The sequence below is a fragment of the Lampris incognitus genome, chromosome 9, assembly GCF_029633865.1.
Source record: "Lampris incognitus isolate fLamInc1 chromosome 9, fLamInc1.hap2, whole genome shotgun sequence".
Classification (NCBI taxonomy): Eukaryota; Metazoa; Chordata; class Actinopteri; order Lampriformes; family Lampridae; genus Lampris; species Lampris incognitus.
The window spans coordinates 48,467,121-48,487,799 of record NC_079219.1 but is presented as its reverse complement, the minus strand read 5'-3'; the positions used below and the strand labels follow the sequence as shown (position 1 = coordinate 48,487,799).

Here is a 20,679-nt window from a genome sequence, read left to right as displayed (position 1 = left end):
AACCAGCGATTCCCGTGTTGTTAAGCAATGTGATAAACCGCCACGCCACCCAGATACCGAAAACCACCATTTTGAAATGTTGGAAAGAATCCATGCATTATGAAAAAGATGCAATTATAAAGACCCATATGTAGACATCAAGATGCCTTTTTGGGGGGGGGGGTTTCTTTGTTTATTTTTTTAAAGCACTCTCAGATTGTTCATACACACATTTCATACCCGCCAATCAACAAAATATACAAACGTTCCCAAAACAAAAAGCCCCCGTGTCAGAGCCTTCAGTGGAAACTGAATCCCAGTGTCAGTGTATGTGCTGAACGTTGCACCGTGCAGTAAATTTCACTTCCCTCATAGTTTTAAACCCCATCATAGCAATTCTCGTACACTTCATACATTACCAATTGCAATTTATACAACTTTATCCACAAATTGTACAGTTTAGTTGACTTCACTAGAATGAGAATCTGTCCAAGTTTGTAAAGTAACAGCCAAAGGCTTTGCAAAAAAAGTGCTTTGGCTTAATAGAACAATTTATAACACTGCTCAGTAGCCCAACTCTTCCTTTAGAAAAACAACCATAAAATATTTTTCAAGCTTGCTCAAGTATTTGAATATTTGACCTGCTGAACCACACAGGCCGGCTGGTTTATAATCCAGTAGCAACCATTGATTCAGATTTAGTGATCGTCGTCGTCACACTTTCTTGTTCCCCCTCTACACATCTCACACTCCAGCGCCGCCGCCCGGTACGCCTTCCACACCACGGCGTCCAGCAAACACACCGTACCTCCTCCTCGCCTTTCCTCTGCCCGGTTCCTGTTGATGTCCCCCACGCAAACCCAACCCCCATCAGCACCTCCGGACCGGGACCCGGCAGCTTTGGTGCTCACAGCCCACTTGGAGTGATCCTGGCTGGAATTGAAGGCGAAGCTCTGCCCCGGCGAGATGAGCTTGATGTTGAGGACTCTCCAGCCCAGCGAGCAGTTAGAAGGGAGAACGCCTGTGGAGCGCAACCAGAACTGGACTAGCAGATTGGACTGGAGTGTGGGCGCCACCCAGGAGTGGTACAAGTCTGATGGAGCGGGGGAAGGGGGGGGGTGACACAGATGAGATTAAGACAATATGATTACTCACATCGTATGTTTTTATTGTTTTAGTGCTGAGTGACTGACAGAAATTTCGGTTAATGTCCATGTTTAAAAGTTTCTGTGTTTATGTCTGCACATCATCCATTTCATTCAGTTATCAACCCTGCGTCAAAGCAGCAGGATCAAAAATCGGATCATTGTTGTTGCTGGTACGAACTATGTTTTTAAGTGGGTCATCTCATTAATGAGAAAACCAAAACCAAAAAAGAAACTCTTATTTCCATTTTTCCCAAAATGGCTTCGGATTTTGTTTTGTTTGTTTTTTTTTCTTTATGATTTATTACTGGTCTGTGTTTGCATTCATCCCCCACATTTTTCTCCCCAATTGTACTTGGCCAATTACCCCACTCTTCTGAGCTGCCCCGGTCACTGCTCCACCCCCTCTGCTGATCCGGGGAGGGCTGCAGACTACCACATGCCTCCTCCGAAACATGTGGAGTCTCCAGTCGCTTCTTTTCACCTGACAGTGAGGAGTTTCACCAGGGGGACATAGTGCGTGGGAGGATCACGCTGTTCCCCCCAGTTCCCCCTCCCACCAGAACAGGCGCCCCGACCAACCAGAGGAGGTGCTAGTGCGGTGACAAGGACACATACCCACATCCGGCTTCCCAAAAGCAGACATGGCCAATTGTGTCTGTAGGGATGCCTGACCAAGCCAGAGGTAATACGGGGATTTGAACCAGCAATCCCCAAGTTGGTAGGCAATGGAATAGACCGTTACACTACTCAGATGTCCCCTCGTTTTTTTTCTGAGCTGAATGGTCAAAAAGAAAACAACAGGCAGTGTTTTATCTCTGCAGCGTCAAACCTGCTGGAAACTTAAGTTTCAAAAGTGAAGGGGCGTCCAGGTAGCGTAGCGGTCTATTCCGTTGCCTACCAACACAGGGATCGTCGGTTCGAATCCCCGTGTTACCTCCAGCTTGGTCGGGCGTCTCTACAGACACAATTGGCCGTGTCTGCGGGAGGAAAGCCGGATGTGGGTGTGTGTCCTGGTCGCTGCACTAGCGCCTCCTCTGGTGGATTGGGGCGCCTGTTCAGGGGGGATAACGTGAGTTTTCCATGTGCTACATCCCCCCTGGTGAAACTCCTCACAGTCAGGTGAAAAGAAGCGACTGGTGACTCCACATGTATCGGAGGAGGCATGTGGTAGTCTGCAGCCCTCCCCAGATCAGCAGAGGGGGTGGAGCAGTGACCAGGACGGCTTTAAAGAGTGGGGTAATTGGCCAGATACAATTGGGGGAGGTGTCTAAAAAAAATCAAAAGTGAAATAAACAATTACACCAATTACAGTCAAAATAAATAAAATTAGAGTCAAAATCAACATTTATTGCCAACAATTAAACACAAAACACCACTAATCGCTCAGCACTACTATGTTCAATCATCAATTTCCATCCGTTGTGTGTTTACTGTACATAGACATTAAGTGATGCAGCATTATCTAGAGATATGAAATGCCTGGACGAAAGGCTTTTTCCAAAGCCCTGTAACGGTGTGTAACTGCACTTTCTGAAGCGCTACACCAATAGTTTGTCTTGTACACATCCATCATACTGCACAGGCTCTTTTATCATGCATTAAAGTCTTCGCAGCAAAACAGCTTGTGTGAGGATATTTGTGAGGACGAAACAAGAACTTTTGTTAGAAAAAAGACAAATCATACACTGAAAAAAAATAGGCTTGAGCGTTGATTTGAGCTTTTTAATTAACCTTATTGTGTCATAATGTGTCATGTGTGGCTACACTAAATAGATTTATCTGAATGCGGATAAAAAATGTATGTATAAATGGATTTAGATGGATTTCCTCTGTGTGGAGTGTGCATGTTCTCCCCGTGTCTGCGTGGGTTTCCTCCCACAGTCCAAAGACATGTAGGTCAGGTGAATCAGCCATACTAAATTGTCCCTAGGTGTGTGTGTGTGTCGGCCCTGTGATGGACTGGCGGCCTGTCCATGGTGTCTCCCCACCTGCCACCCAGGGACTGCTGGGATAGGCTCCAGCACCCTGCGACCCTGATTAGGATAAGCGGCTTGGAAAATGGATGGATTTAGATAAATCTTTTTCGTGCAACCACTTGACACAATAAAATTATCTATATTTAAAAAAAACGTTTTTTCAGTGTATTTAATCAGACCTTTTCCCTCTACTTTCCCTCCAGGGGGAGTGAGTTGAAGGTCCACATTCATGGGATATTCTTACAAATATTAATAATTCAGGCAGGGAGAGAAAAGAGACAAACATTTCAGCCCAGGGCCTTCATCAGCATCATTAAACTCCACTTCCTCCTACGTCTTACCGTTGTTGAAAGATGCTCCTTTAGCAAAGCTGATGAAGTCGGTGCCGTGCAGCGAGCTCAGAGTCACACTGCGGTTGGAGAGCGGTCGGAAGTGGGGAAACGTGTGTGCATGCAGTCTGTGTTTTGCGCAGACTGCAGCCAAGGCCGGCACCACGGCCGCCAAGGCCTGCGGGACATCACAATCATACACATCAGGCTGGTTGATCTGCAGCTGCTCTCCTGAAATACAAAGCACACCAGAGCTTGTAATAACATCCACAATACCTGTTCAGAATATGTCTCAGTCAGTATGTCTACAAGCACTCTGGTACCCTGGTATTGAGTCTTGCGCCAGCAATACAATGTTAACATAGAGCACCAAGGAACCCGGTTATTCATATTCCTTTGAAAATCCTGTTTTACACCACAATTGAGTGCTGACTCCTCATCTGGTTTGTCGCCTAAGTCCGAGCAGCAGAAAAGGGGAGATACAATGGTTTACATCAGGCCACAGCAAGGACCACCACGTGTCACCTCGACACGATGACACCAATCTCAACACCCCTGCAGAGCAAACACCCCGGGGCTTTGTTCACAGCCAATATCTCCACAGTGACACACTTCCTCCTCATTAAATGACCCCGGGTGTTACCATGGTAACGGCATCAACCGCCATGTCTGCAGGGGGAGATAAGATGGCTGTCTATTGACATGGTAATGACATCTGTTTGGTATGTTGAGAGACAATGTTAAGACGGCAACTGATGACGAATCTCATGTCCGACTGAGATGAATCTGGAATGGCTCATGATTTAATGTTTAAAAAAGTTGTTTGCCGTCTTACAACATTTACTCACACAACAGTGACATTTTATATGCTCGTCCTGATTTATGCAAGTCAGAGATCCTCTTTGAATCACACTTGATGTGTTTACCTTAAACTCACCCTAAACCTGAACCCGAACCGTGATCTGCAACCCTTACCAGTGATTTTGTCCACTCCTCTTGTTAATCTGATGCTACGAAGATACTTTAAGAATTGCCGTGGCAATTATTTAATTCCACTCTGACATTAAATGAGGAGTGAAACAAAAATCTCTTGCAGTATTTTTACTGTAAGTATGCCCTGATCTCAGAGCCCACTCCCTTCATACCTTGCAGCACAAACTACTGGGGCATGCTTATTGTAAACAAGTCTGAGTTACACTCACAACGGTGTGTGTATCCAGAGTTTCTCCCTAATCCTGGTTGGAAGAAGTAGCTCATCTTCATTGCTGGGCTGTCATCCTAATGGATAACAGAACTTACTCCAAGAGTTCATAGGTCAGATCTCCCCTCATGCTTATCTTACAGCTCGTAACCCTCCAGGACCGTTCCTTCACACCTTGTGACACTTGAGTGGGTTTCCCACACACTCCTCTGCCGTTAACCAACAGTCAGTCACAGGCCTTCACTAGCTCACACAGAAGAAGACGCTTTATGGCACCACCTTCGAACCGCAACACATGAGCCCCATGCATCCATCCAAGTAACGTGAACACAGTAGAGCTGATACATGGTCAGAGATTAAAAGGACGCAAACAGAATCAAATGATGAGAAAACGAAAACTTGGTCTGCCAGTACTCAAACTGTCAGCATGGCTATCAAGGATTTATATAATTCATAACCCCTAACCCAAATACTGCCATAATGCCAAGTATAAAAGTGAACTGAAGACAAAGATTCCTCCGAGGGGTCGAGCCCTCATGCATATTGAATAAAGCTTTATGAAAAGGCAGACTGCTGCAGAACTGGACTCTTATTCCCACCGATGTTGTGAGCAAAATTGCCACGACAATTTAGGGGCTCTGTCCAGGATCCTAAACTTGATCCTTTTTCACTTTTCTTGGCAGGATCACGTAAAGTGCATAGTCCCGGAGCGCCTGGTGTGACTCCACCTTCTACCCACCCCCCAAGGAATGTAAGCAATCCTGGGAGAGAAGAGAGGGGGAGAAACTCTTCTTTGAGAGTGACTAAGAGATCAATACTGGATCCAAAAACTGAGGGTGAGACAGCAGTTGTGTCAAAAACAGTTTCCCGCATTTGAACAGACCTGTTGTTTATCTTGCAGGGCAGATAAATCGGGACGTGGGAAAGGCCTAAGAGAAGAGAAGAACTGGTGTGTGGGTCGAGACAAAATGGGTACCTGTACAAGTAAAGTGGATGAAATATCATCATATGAGGGATGCGCGTGGAAAATGTGTGAGGGGTACGGAGAAGATATTTACCTTTTTGGCACAAATTTGGATTTCCCCAGAATGGCAGTTTCAGCAACAGACAATTAGAACAGCTCAAACAAAGGTTGGTAAAGGAAAGTGATAGAGGCGGAAAAAAGAGAGAAAATGTGGTTGGAACGCTTTTCTTCCATGGGTGAAAATGGTGGCAGAGGAAGAGATTAAAAAGATTAGAAATACACAGAGAAATGACGAAAGATGGCAGAAAAAGGATCAAAATGATGAGGGAAATTCAGAAAGTCAGATAGAAACTCTATCGCAAAATAAACTCTGTCCTCGGTGTCCAGAGGGGGATCCCACATGCGAACCAGACTTAACAGTGCCAGGTCGCAGACCCCCACCAGCTCAGGTCACCGCACACAATCAACAGCAGGTAAGGGGGGGTACCTGCTCCCCCTCCTCCGTACTCAGCTGTACGTCCCGCAGCCTCCACGTCCTCCCCGACCCCAACCAACCCATCTGCGCTCCAGCCACCAGCACGCACAAGAACCGGACACACACACCAGACTATACCTCTACCCTCACCATTCACCAACCTATTTACCGGTGTCCCTGACCAAAACCCCACCGAGGAAGATCTTTATCTCCCTAAGTCTCCTGAAGTACCAAACCCTGCTTATGACCCGCAGGGAAATCAAAATGCAAATAACCAGCCTGTAGTGTTGGTGTACAGAGCCTGGACCTGTGATGATATCAAGCATGTCATGGAGGGCATCGAACACCCCAGTGTCCAAGGGGGAGAAAGATTTTGCCAAGAACTGACCAGCCTTATCGAACAATACAAACCCACCTTGAGAGAAGTGGAAAGACTGATCAGATACCGCCTGGGGCTCGACTGGGGACTAGTACAAGAGAACTGGCCTGCTGGAGACCAGAGATATGACTGGGGACATGGCCAGCCACACAGTACGGCAGTTGAAGCTCTAACGGGAAGATTGAGAGCTAAGTTCAAACCAAGAATCGACTGGAACGAAATAACTGACTGCACACAAAAAGATGGGGAGACTGTCCTGCAATACAAGAAAAGATTAGAGGAATGTTTTGCACACAACTCTGGCACGGTGCTACCAGTGGGGCAGGCTGTAGGAGGGGCAGTCGACACTCCGTATGAGCAGCTGCTAAAAACCCAATTCCTTCGAGGGCTGAAGTCCAGGGTCCAGCGGTATGTTCGTGTTCGCTATATTGAGCTTAACATCTGCAGATTGCGGACTGTAATAGATTATGCTAAACATGGTGAAAAGGTGGAAGAAGAGAAAGAGGAAAAGAAGAAGAGAAAGAACACAGAAGTGATGGAGAAGCTGCGACTGGCGCAGCTCCAAGCAGTGCGAGGAAGGGGGGGAGGGAGAGGAGGCTCGCGCGGGGGCAGGGGGCACAGAGGACAGGGACGCGGACCACCCAGAAACAAGAAAGAAAAACCCTGTTTTATTTGTGGAGAAACAAGCCACTGGGCACGAAAGTGCCAGGGCTTTGACTGACCAGGTGGGGAGATTGCGATCGACACTGGTAAGTCAGAAAACACTCACACACACACACACACACACACACACACACACACACACACACACACACACACACACACACACACACACACACACACACACACACACACACACACACACACACACTATAATATGACAGAAATATATGCAGCTACCACGGATATCGGATACAGACACTCTGCCATTAATTATGCTCCAGATAAAACAAGCTAGGGTGTCATTTTTGGTAGACTCAGGAGCAATGTATTCTGTAATAAAAACTGGCGACTGGCCAGGAGAACTGAAATATAGCTGAAGAAATGTGATTGGAGCTGGGGTGCAGCGGTGCCTAAAGGGGTTTCTATACCAGTGACAGTGGTTGATGCTGTTTCAGAAAACAAAAAACAGAAATCGGTTTGTTGTGTTGAATAAATGTCCAGGGAGTTGAATGGGAAGGGATCTGATGTGCACCTTTGGCATTGTTGCAGCATGTAGAGAGAGTTCTGACTATTTTGAGAAAGGAGGATGTTGCATTACAAGGTGTTGGCTGTGGCTCAGCACAGCTCAACTATGTATTGATGCTCATGGGATCTGAATTCTACAGACCCGTGAAGTATTTCAGACTATCTTGTAAAGCTCGCTCAAGAAAGAAACCAGATTTGCTTAAACTAGACGGATAAAGAAGAATTGCACTGTACATCCTAGTATAGGTACAAACCAGGACCAGGGAAAGTTTCTGAGGAAAAGTGGTTTAGGCAGGGCAGGGCTGTGATCTATTACATGGCTCACATCTGTTCTGCAGTGATCATTACTGTGCAATGTCAGTCAACTTGAGGCCAGAGCAGAAGCAGTTTCACCTGACATCCACAGACCCACATGTGTTGCTGTTGAAACCAAAAGAAACAGGGTGGAAGGATGTGAGGTTGTGGGTGACCAGGTGCAATGATGCATATGATTAGAAACCTAAGAAATGGGGAGATGAGACTGTGCAGTACAGTGATAAATTGGGAGCTTCTTGTCGTCCATTAAAATCGACAATTACTGGGAAAAGAAATGTGCATCTTGACATAAGTGAGCAAAAGTGAGTCAAAAGAGAGCAAAACCATTATGTGACAGCCCCGCTATCGAGTTCAGATCTGTCAGCTAGACCTGAAACTCTGTGGGCAAAACACAAGAACGACGCCGGCTTAATGAAAAATGTACCGCCTCTGGTAGTAACGCCGAAATCAAGACTATAGACCAAAAACAATCTCAGTACCCACTGAGGAAGGAGGCGGTCAAGGGCATAAAGCCAGCCTTCAATGCATTACAAGAGGCAGGAATAATTGTGCCATATCCTGATTCACCATGTCTATCCATCTATCCATCCATCCAAACCGCTTATCCTGCTCTCAGGGTCACGGGGATGCTGGAGCTTATGCCAGCAGTCATTGGGTGGCAGACGGGGAGACAACCTAGACAGCCGCCAGGTCATCACAGGGCCCCCCCACCCACACACACACACACACACACCTGCCAAACTCCTATTTTTCCTGTCAGGAAAGCACCAGTAGATGGTGCGAGGGCAATTCATATATGAATGCTTGCTTACTTTTAATCTTGCTTACTTTTAATCCCCAAGGGGATTAATAAAGGAAACTTAAAACTTTATGCGTGTATGGATGCTTAGGAGAAATCTGGTTATAACTACGATGAAAGAATGGCCAACCTCTTGTAACTCTACTAATTGGTGGATTTGTCAGCAATTACCTTCATCATCTCAATCAGCTATGGTAGTTCCAGCACCATTATCTACAGCAGACTTTAGAGTATTCAGTATTGACCTATTTGACACCCCCTCAGTCTGTTATGTCTCAGGGCTTATTCGTTATGATCTACCCAACAGTGAGGTGGATATAATCTTATTTGCCTTGTCTGAGTTCAATAAAGTTTACAGGCTGCGTGAGTTGAACCACGTGGTACTGCGGAAGGCATCTAAATTTGAAACAACAATAAATGCAATGCTTCGATATCGTGTAGAGTTTCTGGCTGTGCCTGCTAACTGCAGTAACGGTATAGAATGTAAGCCTATGACTGAACCAGAACATACCTATGGTATTGTAGCCGGGGTGTATTCAGCCCCATGGACTTTGTAAATACCGTTGGCGGTTTTAGGGTTTACTGTATATTTGCTCTAGGCCTATATTTTCTACTAAGTCATCGCCTCGCAACTGTTCATTTACTTGGCCGACTCTGCGTGTGCATGCCCTGCCTGATGTTTCTTTGTGTGTACAGGACCCCAGTTATGAAATCAAAGCAGACACCACTTGCTGTAATAGGACAGTCAAGATAACATTTAGTAAGCAGCCCGTACTGCCTGAAAAGGTCTATCTGATTTGTGGTGGTCAGGTCTAGTATAACCGTTTCCCGAGAGAAACCCACAGTCAGTGTTACTCTTAGTGCCCTTAATGAGACAGGCATCTGCATCAGAATGATCATCCCTCCATCACAAAGCTAAACATGCCTTATCCACTGCTCAGCACACATTTGGCACATTGATTCCCTCGTATGGTATATACTATGCAGCCAAGGATGAGATCAAGTCACTCACTACTGTGTAGGAACGTCACATGAACATCCCTACAGCCGCCGTCACGGCCATGGCGAGACACTTAGATGATGTTGTACGTGTAGCAACTGAAAATAGGATGGCGTTGGATCCTCTGTTAGCCTCACAGGATGGTGTATGGAAGGTGACCTCCACTGAATGCTGTGCATATATTACTAGCAAGGATGCTGAGATATCCGAATTTAAACATGATGCTGAACAAGGGGTAAAACATTTATATACTATTCATGGGTGTGTTTGGCCCCTTGGCATCTGTGGGTGCGTGTCGTGGCAATTATTTAATTCCACTCTGACATTAAATGAAGTGCAAGACAAATCTCAGCACCCACTGAGAAAGGAGGCAGTCAAGGGCATAAACCAGAGGCAGGAATAATTGTGCCATGTCCCGCTTTACATGTGGAACTCCTACATTTCCTGTCAGGAAAGCACCAGGTCAACCCAGAGGGCTACTGCACGTTGACATCTCAACAGATGAAAAGGAGTGAACCGTCATACTGCCAGAAGGAGAAATGAAGAGGATTTGCAACTACATGCGAAGAGGATGTGCCACAGCAATTTGGGACTCACCACATCAGCAGTTAGGGCTGATGGCCAGGTGGGGTCGCCTCACCTGAGCTGAAGTACATCCACATCCAGCCTCCCACTGAACAGACAATCTTTTTATCACTTTATCTTCTCACCTATGTGTACCCACTTGCTACTTAATATATTTAGGGTTTCCACCCACAGCAACTGCACTTTCAATTTACATTACGTATTAATTGTGATTTGTACACATCGATTTTAATATTTTGTTTTGTGATCAATAAATTATCAAAGGGGGGACTGTACGGGCAAATCTGATGATTCTTGATAAAGCGTGGTGATTTTCCATTTCCGCTAATGCAACGATAGCAGTAAATTTCCACTGTGCTTCTGTGACATCAATGCCAAGTAGAAACCAGCTCTTGTTGAGAACAGATAGTCCGAGACAACAGCTGTTAGACGCAAAGCAGGGAAGCTAGTCAAGGACGACGCCTCACCTCACCCTGAACTTCTCTGCTCACACCATATTTGTGTACGACTCATGCAAATATAAAAGGGAACTGAAGACAAAGGTTCCTCCGAGGGGTTGAGCCCATATGCATATGTGTCGTTGAATAAAGCTTTATGAAAAAGCAGACTGCTGTGGAATTGGCTTCTTATTCTCACCGACATTGTTTGCAAAATTGCCATGACAACCCAAAGATATTCCCATCAGCCAAACCATCTACACCAGCGGTCGGGAACCTATGGCTCGCGAGCCATATATGGCTCTTCTGGTGACGGCATATGGCTCCCAGACAATTTTGAGTTGAAAAAAATTAAAATAAAAAAAAAATCAGTTTGGAACTGATTTTAAAATACTTGTGATATTTCTTAATAATACTGTGTCATTTTAAAGTAAACAGAAATTAGTTTTGAAGATAAATTTCACGGGTCACGGGTCACCCGTGGGTCGGGTCGGGAACCAATGGCTCGCGAGCATGTCCGGGTCATTGTAAAGGTGAAGAAATCAATTTTATCAGATAGCCAACTAGTTTATCCGCTTCAACCCTTGTAACGGAAAAGATGGCGAAAAGAAAAAAAGACGATGATTACCGTGCATTCCAGGCTGCGTGGACAGAGGAATTTGCATTTGTGGAGAGAGCAGGATCTGCGGTATGTCTAATATGCAATGATAAAATTGCATCGATGAAACGGTCAAATATAAAGCGGCACTTCGATACGCACCATGCTTCATTTGCATCGAAATATCCAGCGGGGGCCAGCAGGAAAAGGGCACGCGAGGAGCTACAGCGGAGAGTGCAGACGAGTCAGCAGCAAGTACGTGTGTGGACCAAGCAAGGTGACGGGAATTCCGCTAGCTTTGCGGCTACTTTGGCAATAGTAAGGAATGGAAAGTCATTCACAGATGGTGAGTATGCCAAAACATTCATGCTTGATGTGGCCAATGAACTGTTTGATGACTTCCCAAATAAAGACAAGATAATCAAACGAATAAAAGACATGCCCCTGTCAGCAAGAACTGTGCACGATCGTAGCATCATGATGGCAAATCAAGTCGAGGAAACACAAATTAAGGACATAAACGCCGGGACATACTTTTCTCTCGCGTTAGATGAGTCAACAGACGTTAGCCATCTATCTCAGTGCAGTATAATTGCCAGGTATGCTGCAGGTGACACACTGCGTGAGGAAAGCTTGGCTGTTTTGCCAATGACAGGGACAACAAGAGGAGAGGATTTATTCACGTCTTTCATGGAGTTTGCTAAAGAAAAAAAACTACCGATGGATAAACTTATTTCTGTCTGTACTGATGGTGCACCCTGTATGTTGGGGAAGAACAAAGGATTTGTAGCGCTTCTCCGTGAACATGAAAAGAGAGCCATCCTAAGTTTTCATTGCATCCTGCACCAGGAGGCGCTTTGCGCTCAGACGTGTGGCCAGGAGCTTGGTGAGGTGATGTCTCTGGTCATTCGAGTGGTCAACTTTATTGTTGCCCGAGCTTTAAATGATCGCCAGTTTAAAGCTCTGTTAGAAGAAGTTGGGAATCATTATCCCGGTCTGCTTTTACACAGCAACGTGCGTTGGTTGTCAAGGGGGAAGGTGCTCAGCCGTTTTGCAGCTTGCCTGAGTGAAATCCGGACTTTTCTTGAAATGAAAGGCGTCAAGCATCCTGAGCTAGACAACACTGACTGGCTCCTGCAGTTTCACTATCTCGTGGACATAACTGGCCATCTGAACCAGCTCAATGTGAAAATGCAAGGTATTGGAAATACAATCTCATCCCTTCAACAAGCAGTGTTTGCATTTGAAAGTAAGCTGGAAGTCTTTCTCAGGGACATTGAAACAGGTCGTCTTCTGCACTTTGAAAGACTGCAACAATTTAGAGATGCATGCTTAGCAAGTGACTCCACTCAACATCTGGATCTCCAGCAGCTAGCTGGCTTTACGTCCAATCTCCTGCAGTCATTCAAAGCACGTTTTGGAGAATTTCGTGCGCGCACTGGTCTTTTCAAGTTCATCACGCATCCACATGAGTGTGCAGTGGACAAAATCGACCTGACATGCATCCCCGGGGTCTCTATCGGAGACTTTGAGCTGGAAGCTGCTGACCTGAAGACATCAGACATGTGGATGAGTAAGTTCAAGTCACTTAATGGAGAGTTGGAAAGTCTTGTGCGACAGCGAGCAGAGCTGGCAAAGGAACACAAATGGACAGAAATGAAAAATCTTCAACCTGAAGACCAGCTGATTCTTAAAACTTGGAACGAGCTTCCTGTGACATACCACACAATGCAGCGTGTGAGTATTGCCGTATTGACCATGTTTGGCTCTACATATGCATGTGAGCAGTCATTCTCGCATATGAGGAACATTAAGACCAACCTACGCTCACGTTTAACTGATGGAAGCCTCAACGCCTGCATGAAGCTCAACCTCACCACGTATGAACCAGACTACAAGGCCATCAGCAAAACCATGCAGCACCAGAAGTTGCATTAAAAGTAAGACATATTTAATTTATTATACGTTAAAAATACTATATGGCTCTCAATGAAATATATTTAGAAATATTTGGCTTTTATGGCTCTCCCAGTCAAAAAGGTTCCTGACCCCTGATCTACACCTATGATCTGGGATGGCTGACCCCGGTTCCGGCCACTCCAGCCCTGGTTTCTATGTCTCATGTCTTGTCCTGTTCTGAAAGCACCATCCCAGTCCTGAATCCTGTCCAGTTTTCCTCAGCTACCCATTTGCCCCAAAGCTGTTGTTGATTATTCAATCAAGATTTTGTGTGTTTTTAGTTGGTTTGGTTTGTTCGTTGTCAGAGCGTTGCACGTCTGTGCTATGGCACCACCACATTACCGTATCTGTACCAGGTCACTGTCATGTTCTGGGTGTTCCCGATACCCTGCATTTAGGTCCTCAATTCCTGACCCCCCCCCCCATTACAATACATACACATTTACATATAAAATATAGGCAAACCTTTAAATGCAGACCCATCAGGTGGCAGACAAGGATGGTCATTTAACATTGATTATGAGGACACCCATGGATGTGTCAGAGAGGACGGTGACAGGAGTCTTTTTTTTTGCCGAAAGAAAGAGAAATCGGATATAAACACTCACACGGGAAATCCATTTTAAAGTCATTGTGTAGATCAGTGTTTCCCAACCCAGTCCTCGAGAAACCCCTATCCTGCAGATTTTCTTTGCAACCCTGAATAGGTACATGTTTGTAGTTATTCAACCAATCAGCAATGAATTATGTCAGCTGTTGCACACCTTGCATAATTAAGTACTGTGAGGTTGAGTAAGTACAAGCAGGGCTACCTATGCAGGGTTACAAGGAAAATCTGCAGGATAGGGGTTCCTTGAGGACTGGGTTGGGAAACGCTGGTGTAGATGTTGTCCAGCTAAAACACCACAATTCAATCCCTACACAAGACACATGGTAATGCCAGGTGGAAAATGGACCTCAGGATCCTGGATGTTTTCAATTCGAAGGGTTTATGAAAATGAAAAGACATGTTAGCGTTCCAGTCTTACCGATGGTCTGAAAGCGCTCTAGTGGGTAAGTGACACAGAGGAAGTTTTGCCCGTTGTTCACTCCGCTGCTGGGGTAATAATACTGTCCTGCTTGTTGCACCGGGGGGAAATGAGGAGTACTATGGACCAACCAGAAGCCCTGGGTCTTATCCAGGAGCACAACACCTGGATGAAAAAGACACCAAAAGGTCAGAAAGGGTCTATATTCTACCTATTCAATAACCATTTAGTTTAGGTACAGTGAATCTGCAAATGCACTTGAAAAAACAGTGGCGTTGAATCCACTGTGATAAAATGAGCCACACCTGAGGTAAAAGGTGGGTAAACCTCCCTCTGAAGCTACAACCGTTTGAAATTATACGATAGTTAAATGGAAATGTATAAATCTAGGGTGATATGTATAATCTAATGTCTATTGTGTACCTTGCACCATGCTGTGGGCCTGCGTATAAGGCTCTGTTGTGCTGTGTTGTGTACCATGTGTGTCCGAATGTCTTGCATAAATTCATAAGTCATACTGATACTGAATCTAAATATTGAGCAAAACCGAGCTGTGGGGGGCAATCAGTTAAATCAAGTCAATTATCCATCCATCCATCCTTTATCCTGCTCTCGGGATGCTGGAGCCTATCCCAGCAGTCACTGGGCGGCAGGCGGGAAGACACCCTGGACAGGCCGGCAGGCCATCACAGAGCACACACACACACACACCTAGGGACAATTTATTACAGCCGATTCACCTGACCTACATGTCTTTGAAAACCCACGCAGACACGGGGAGAACATGCAAACTCCACACAGAGGACGACCCGGGACGACCCCCAAGGTTGGACTACCCTGGGACTCGAACCCAGGACCTTCTTGCTGTGAGGCGACCATGGTAACCACTGGGCCACCGTGCTGTGGTGGCAATTAAAGAGTCAAATGTGACCGAAACTTACCAGTTATCCTTTAGCCTAATGTATCCTCATACTAATGTATCCTTTAGCCTACTGCGCCCAGGCACCATGTCTCTATCTGGCCTTCTGGACTCCACGGATCCTCAGCACAAACATCTTTTGTTACTGACCTGTCCTTGACGCACCCAGGTAACATGCCATCTGCCATGATTCAAACCGACTCTAACCAGCCTGCTCCAAGAACGGCCAGGTACAGGCATCCTGCTTATCAGCTGGCTGCCTGCAACCTCCCGTATAAAGCATACACTTCCCGACCCCTCATCATCAGACCTTGCAGACTGCTTAGCTATTCTGTGTCTGATCCTTTCTGCAGAAAGCTCATTAAACTTCTATTTAATCTATTACACTTGCAAGGCTCCTTATTTTCAGATTTCCACCACACAATTCAATGTCAAGTCGATTAAATCAAATTAATTTTAAACACATTTTTGCACAAAATAGAACATACTTTACATAAGAACAGATGAAATACTTAAAAATGTACAAAGAATGAGCAAAATGTGTATAAATGAATAGAAATACACATACACAACATACAAGATGAATACAAGAAACGGAGTCATTCCGAATATATCAGATGTGTATGTATTCGGTTCATTCTCGTGTAACCTGTTAAGAGTATGTACACGTCGATTATTTTTGGCCTTACCTTTGGTGTGCCCCCCTTTGCTGCTACCATCATACATCCATCTGTCAGCAACCTCTCCGGCGGGCCTCTGGTCATTGTACAAAATGTAAGCCACCTCCCGGTTCTGATGAGAAGACACACTTTTATCTGACAGCCAAAACTAAAAACTATACAGACATGTGCACACATGTGTACACACAAACACGGACTAACACAAAAAATATACACACAAAAAAAGTTAAGCAGAAGGAGCGATGATCCAAGGTAGCATATTTTTTTCCAGGCATTATTGTACTATTGCATTGCTGGGTGTACATACGATATTCCACGATCTTTATTATTTTTATTTCAGAACCACATTATTGCACTTTGGAAACTACTAGTGGGTGTGTGGAAGTACGGTATGTGGTGAAGAGATTGACTATAAAGTTCTGAACTTCAACACCATCTCTCTGTCTCTTGTTGGACGCCCTGCAGCGTGTTTGAATCCTGTAATCAGCTATAATAATGGGTGAGGGCTACATCAGCCAACCGTTTAGACGGGTGAGGTCTTCCAAAAGGCTAACCGTATTTCTCGCCCACTCTCTGCTTCAGCAAATGCAAATGGAACAAATTTTGTTTCTACTTGTCATGTACAACAACTTGTTTGAAATGAATGACAAGCCAATAAGGGCTTGTCATTAAAGGGCGGCACGGTAGCGCAGTGGCTAACGCGGAAGCCTCACAGCAAGAAGGTCCTGGGTTCGAGCCCTGGGGTAGTCCAACCTTGGGGGTCGTCCTCTGTGTGGAGTTTGCATGTTCTCCCCATGTCTGCATGGGTTTTCAAAGACATGTAGGTCAGGTGAATCGGCTGTAATAAATTGTCCCTAGGTGTGAATGTGTGTGTGTGGGCCCTGTGATGGCCTGGCGGTCTGTCCAGGGTGTCTCCCCACCTACCGCTCAATGACTGCTGGGATAGGCTCCAGCATCCCCGCCACCCTAAGAGCAGGATAAGCGGTTTGAATAATGGATGGATGGATGGATGGATGGTCTTAAAGATACTGCATTGAACTTTTTGGAGAAAAAGAAATGTGGAACTGTGAGTGAATAAAACAGGCACACCAATTTTCCCAGTTCCACATTTCTGATCAGCCGACCAGACCAACAGAACCATTTCTCAAAATTCAGCAACAGTACAGTTTCAATTCTCCTGTATAAATGTGTCTGTACATTTAGAGGTGTTACTGTAGCACATGTAAAGCAGTGGGGAAGTGAGACATATTACTTAACTCCAGTAATGCTCCATATGAACTGCACTAAATGTGCTTAAATACTTTGTGTGTGTGTATATAGTATATATAAAAAAATGCTATATATATATATATATATATGTGTGTGTGTATCTAGAATGTATTTGTGAGTGCCACAATAAATAATAACAATAATAATAATAATAATATAATCCTTACATTTATATAGTATATAGCACTTTTCTAGACACCGAAAGTGCCGCATCACATTGAAGGGGGTAACACTTCAACCACCACCCATGTGCAGCACCCACCTGGGTGATGCATGGCAGCCATTTTGCACCAGGATGCCCACCACACATCAGCTTGAAGTGGAGAGGGAGGAATCGTTGCGCGAAATACATGGGGGGATGATTAGGTGGCCAGATGGAGAGAACCAGGTGGGGAATTTTGCCAGTGCACCGGGGAACCCCCTACTCTTTGCAATAAGTGCCATGGGATCTTTAATGACCAATGAGTCCGGACCTCGGTTTAAAGTTACATCCAGAGGATGGCATCTCCTACAGCACAGTGTCCCCGTCACTGCACTGGGGCATTGGGATTTGATATTTGTCATTTTTATTAGGACCACAGGGAAGACTCCCTCCTACTGACTCACCAACACCACTTCCAGGACCAACTCAGTTTTCCCAGAAGGTCTCCCATCCAAGTACTAGCCAAACCCATACCTGCTTCCGTCATTTGGCAGAGCCAGGGTACATGTTGGTATGGCTGCCGGCTGCCACGAGATCTGTCTTCTGTAATTCACAGATCTCAATGTGTTGATTCCATCAGTTTGGGGAATTTACAAAGTATTGGTTGTTGAGAGAAATTAAATCTATGTCTTTCTGCCATAAATTAAAGCAGCGGTGGACAACTTTTCAACCCCCCATGTTTCCAAGTGTTTTCTATTGTTTGTACCACTGTAGCAAGGACAACTGTATTGCTTTCCACTTATTAGCAGCCTGGCAACTGTCCAAAGTGAGAAACACCATGAGAATCCTAATTTGAACAAGAAATCTTGATCTCAGTGGAATAATAAAGGCAGAGTAAAACATCCGGTAGTTTTAATAGGTAGACAGGCTGTGTTACTAATCCAGTAGAAAGAACGCTAACAGAGGCATCCCAGGTGGCGTGGCGGTCTATTCCATTGCTTACCAACATGGGGATTGCTGGTTCGGATCCCTGATTTACCTCCGGTTTGGTCGGGGATCCCTACAGACACAATTGGCCATGTCTGCGGGTGGGAAGCCGGATGTGGGTATGTGTCCTGGTCGCTACACTAGCGCCTCCTCTGGTCGGTCGGGGTGCCTTTTCAGGGGGGAGGGGGAACTGGGGGGAATAGCGTGATCCTCCCACGTGCTATGTCCCTCTGGCAAAACTCCTCAACGTCAGGTGAAAAGAAGCAGCTGGCGATTCAACATGTATTGGAGGAGGCATGTGGTAGTCTGCAGCCCTCCCCAGATTGGCAGAGGGGGTGGCGCAGCGATAGGGATGGCTCAGAAGAGTGGGGCAATTGGCCGGATACAACTAGAGAGAAACACGGAGGGGGGGGGGGAATGCCAACACAATGTTGGTTTGGAACCCTCTCAAGTTGCGGGTGTTGTATCGAATTCTGTTTCCCTGTTGAGACTGTTTTTCCCCCAGCCAGAGTTCGAAACAAAACCAGGACGCTTGATTAACCTTAACCTAACTTCAACTTAACGATTGCGTTAACCTAATTGTAACGGATAGCTAACCTGTTTCCATGCTAACGCTTTCATCTGGCTAGGGGGAAACAGATCTCGACAGGGAAACAGAGTTCGATACAACACTGGAGCTCACTCCATCAAATTAATGCCCGTCCGAGTTTCACTCTTATTTTACCTCTGTTTCTATCACTCTGCCTCTTCGCCTTCTTTGCCTCCTCCATCAACAGGGTTCTTTTTCTCTTGCTGGGTAGTTTCCACTGTCACTTCAGTTGTTCGACCGTCTGCCATTTCCTCTACTAGGGATAGCTACTGGGGAAAACAAAAGCACTATCCTCTTCCTATTTTGGTTGTGCAATGGTTGACGCACTTCCTTTGTGCCATAAATCAAGCCTTCATTTTCCTGGGAGATTATACCCAATGACAGACCGAATTGTATAGTGAAAGCGAGGCTTATAGGGAACCAACCTAAATGCCAATGGTGTCCTTATTCTATGTCCATTATACTGTGCAATTAACATTTACTTCATAATGATAAGTTAAAGCAAAAAAGTTGCCTACTACTGCTTTAAAGGGTAACTCATATGGTGTTTCTTGAAAGTTTTACATATTATACCATCATTACTACCAGACAAGAGTTCCTACTGGAAATGTAGGACAACACAAGCCAATTCGCTACTGTTAATTCAGTAACAACCTTCAGTACTCTCTCCTCAACTGATGCAAAAAGAGATGTCCACCTTTTTCTGTGTATATAGCTGTCCAGCTGTGTTCCCCAGCGCTCCTGTTGTGTCGTTCACAGTCACTTTCCCCTCTGTCCATCCTTCGCTCCCTCTTTCCATCAACAAGTACTTCAGTCCATTTTTAGGATCTTTTTGTCGGTGTTGTTTAGGTAGTTTGTAAAGATAGAACCTGATTGTAATAAAGAGAGAGACCAAGGGTAGGGGGGGGGGGTATGAGCAATTAGAAAAATAGTGTTTCTAATTTTTTGTAATCTTCTTGGAGAAGTGCATGTGTTGCCTTTACCGAGGGACTATCTCATTTATCGATGGTTACACCAAACCATCTTGTAATCAAACAAGGAAAATAACCCATGAAAAAAAATCATTTGAAAATCATTACCTTTTGTCTTAGGATGTGTAATTATAGAAATATTCACCAATCCACAGCCTGTCCTCGGTCGTTGTAGCAGGTTATAGGGGGGGGCGCTCCCTCTGCTGGCTGGTACAGGAACAGCAGGATGAAGGCTGCAAACATCTATTGGATGAAATGCGACGAAAAAGGAATCAGAAATTATATCGTTCAAACTAATGGAGGAATGCTGCAAATCCTATATGAAAAATAAAATTGAGAACTAGGGGGAAAATACGCGTTGGGAGTGCAGGGCTAGTATATATGCAATATATATTTCGGAAGTTACAGCGATGTCTGTTGATAAATCAAAATTATAGGAACTGTACATATGAAGGTGTTCAGAAGAAATAACTATACACAATTATTATAAATAACTATTATAAATAACTATACACCACCATAACTAATGATTATACCCCACTGTCTGTACAGCATCGAGACAGTACTTAGCACCTAAAGGTAAACCAACAGACGAGTGTGTCTGCTTTGAAATTTCAACAAGGATTTGAACATAATTCCGCCTCTGCAATTGGTTTCCATGTACGGCTAATTAAAACGCGTTAATTTGTAGTTAACAACACGCACCTTTAACAGAAGCGCGTCCTCCTCTTCTCCGTCCCAATGAAACTCCCCGATACATCC

At 45.1% G+C, this 20,679-nt stretch overlaps 1 protein-coding gene across 2 annotated transcripts; it reads right to left on the bottom strand.

Annotated features, from left to right (window-relative positions):
* Positions 1-668: 668 nt before the first annotated feature.
* dnase2 (deoxyribonuclease II, lysosomal) lies at positions 669-20,679 on the bottom strand. 2 transcript variants are annotated; one of them, XM_056285842.1, is made up of 7 exons: positions 20,623-20,679; positions 20,063-20,160; positions 19,644-19,815; positions 15,969-16,071; positions 14,361-14,525; positions 3,445-3,663; positions 669-1,072 (listed from the first exon to the last, which is right to left on the bottom strand). In XM_056285842.1, the coding sequence occupies exons 2-7, from the start codon at positions 20,158-20,160 to the stop codon at positions 678-680; spliced, it is 1,152 nt and encodes a 383-aa protein (XP_056141817.1). In that variant the 5' UTR covers positions 20,623-20,679; the 3' UTR covers positions 669-677. The 2 variants fall into 2 exon arrangements, with proteins under 2 accessions (XP_056141817.1, XP_056141818.1); XM_056285843.1 differs by having other exon boundaries at positions 20,026-20,160; positions 20,623-20,671.

What these genes read in the sequence shown, in the direction of transcription:
- dnase2 (XM_056285842.1), bottom strand. Translation starts at nt 20,160, where the DNA reads ATGTTTGCAGCCTTCATCCTGCTGTTCCTGTACCAGCCAGCAGAGGGA. An exon ending in CGAGGACAGGCTGTGGATTG is followed by an intron (nt 19,816 to 20,062) that starts GTGAATATTTCT and finishes TATTACAATCAG; the next exon opens with GTTCTATCTTTACAAACTAC. An exon ending in AGAGCGCTTTCAGACCATCG is followed by an intron (nt 3,664 to 14,360) that starts GTAAGACTGGAA and finishes TTTGTATTTCAG; the next exon opens with GAGAGCAGCTGCAGATCAAC.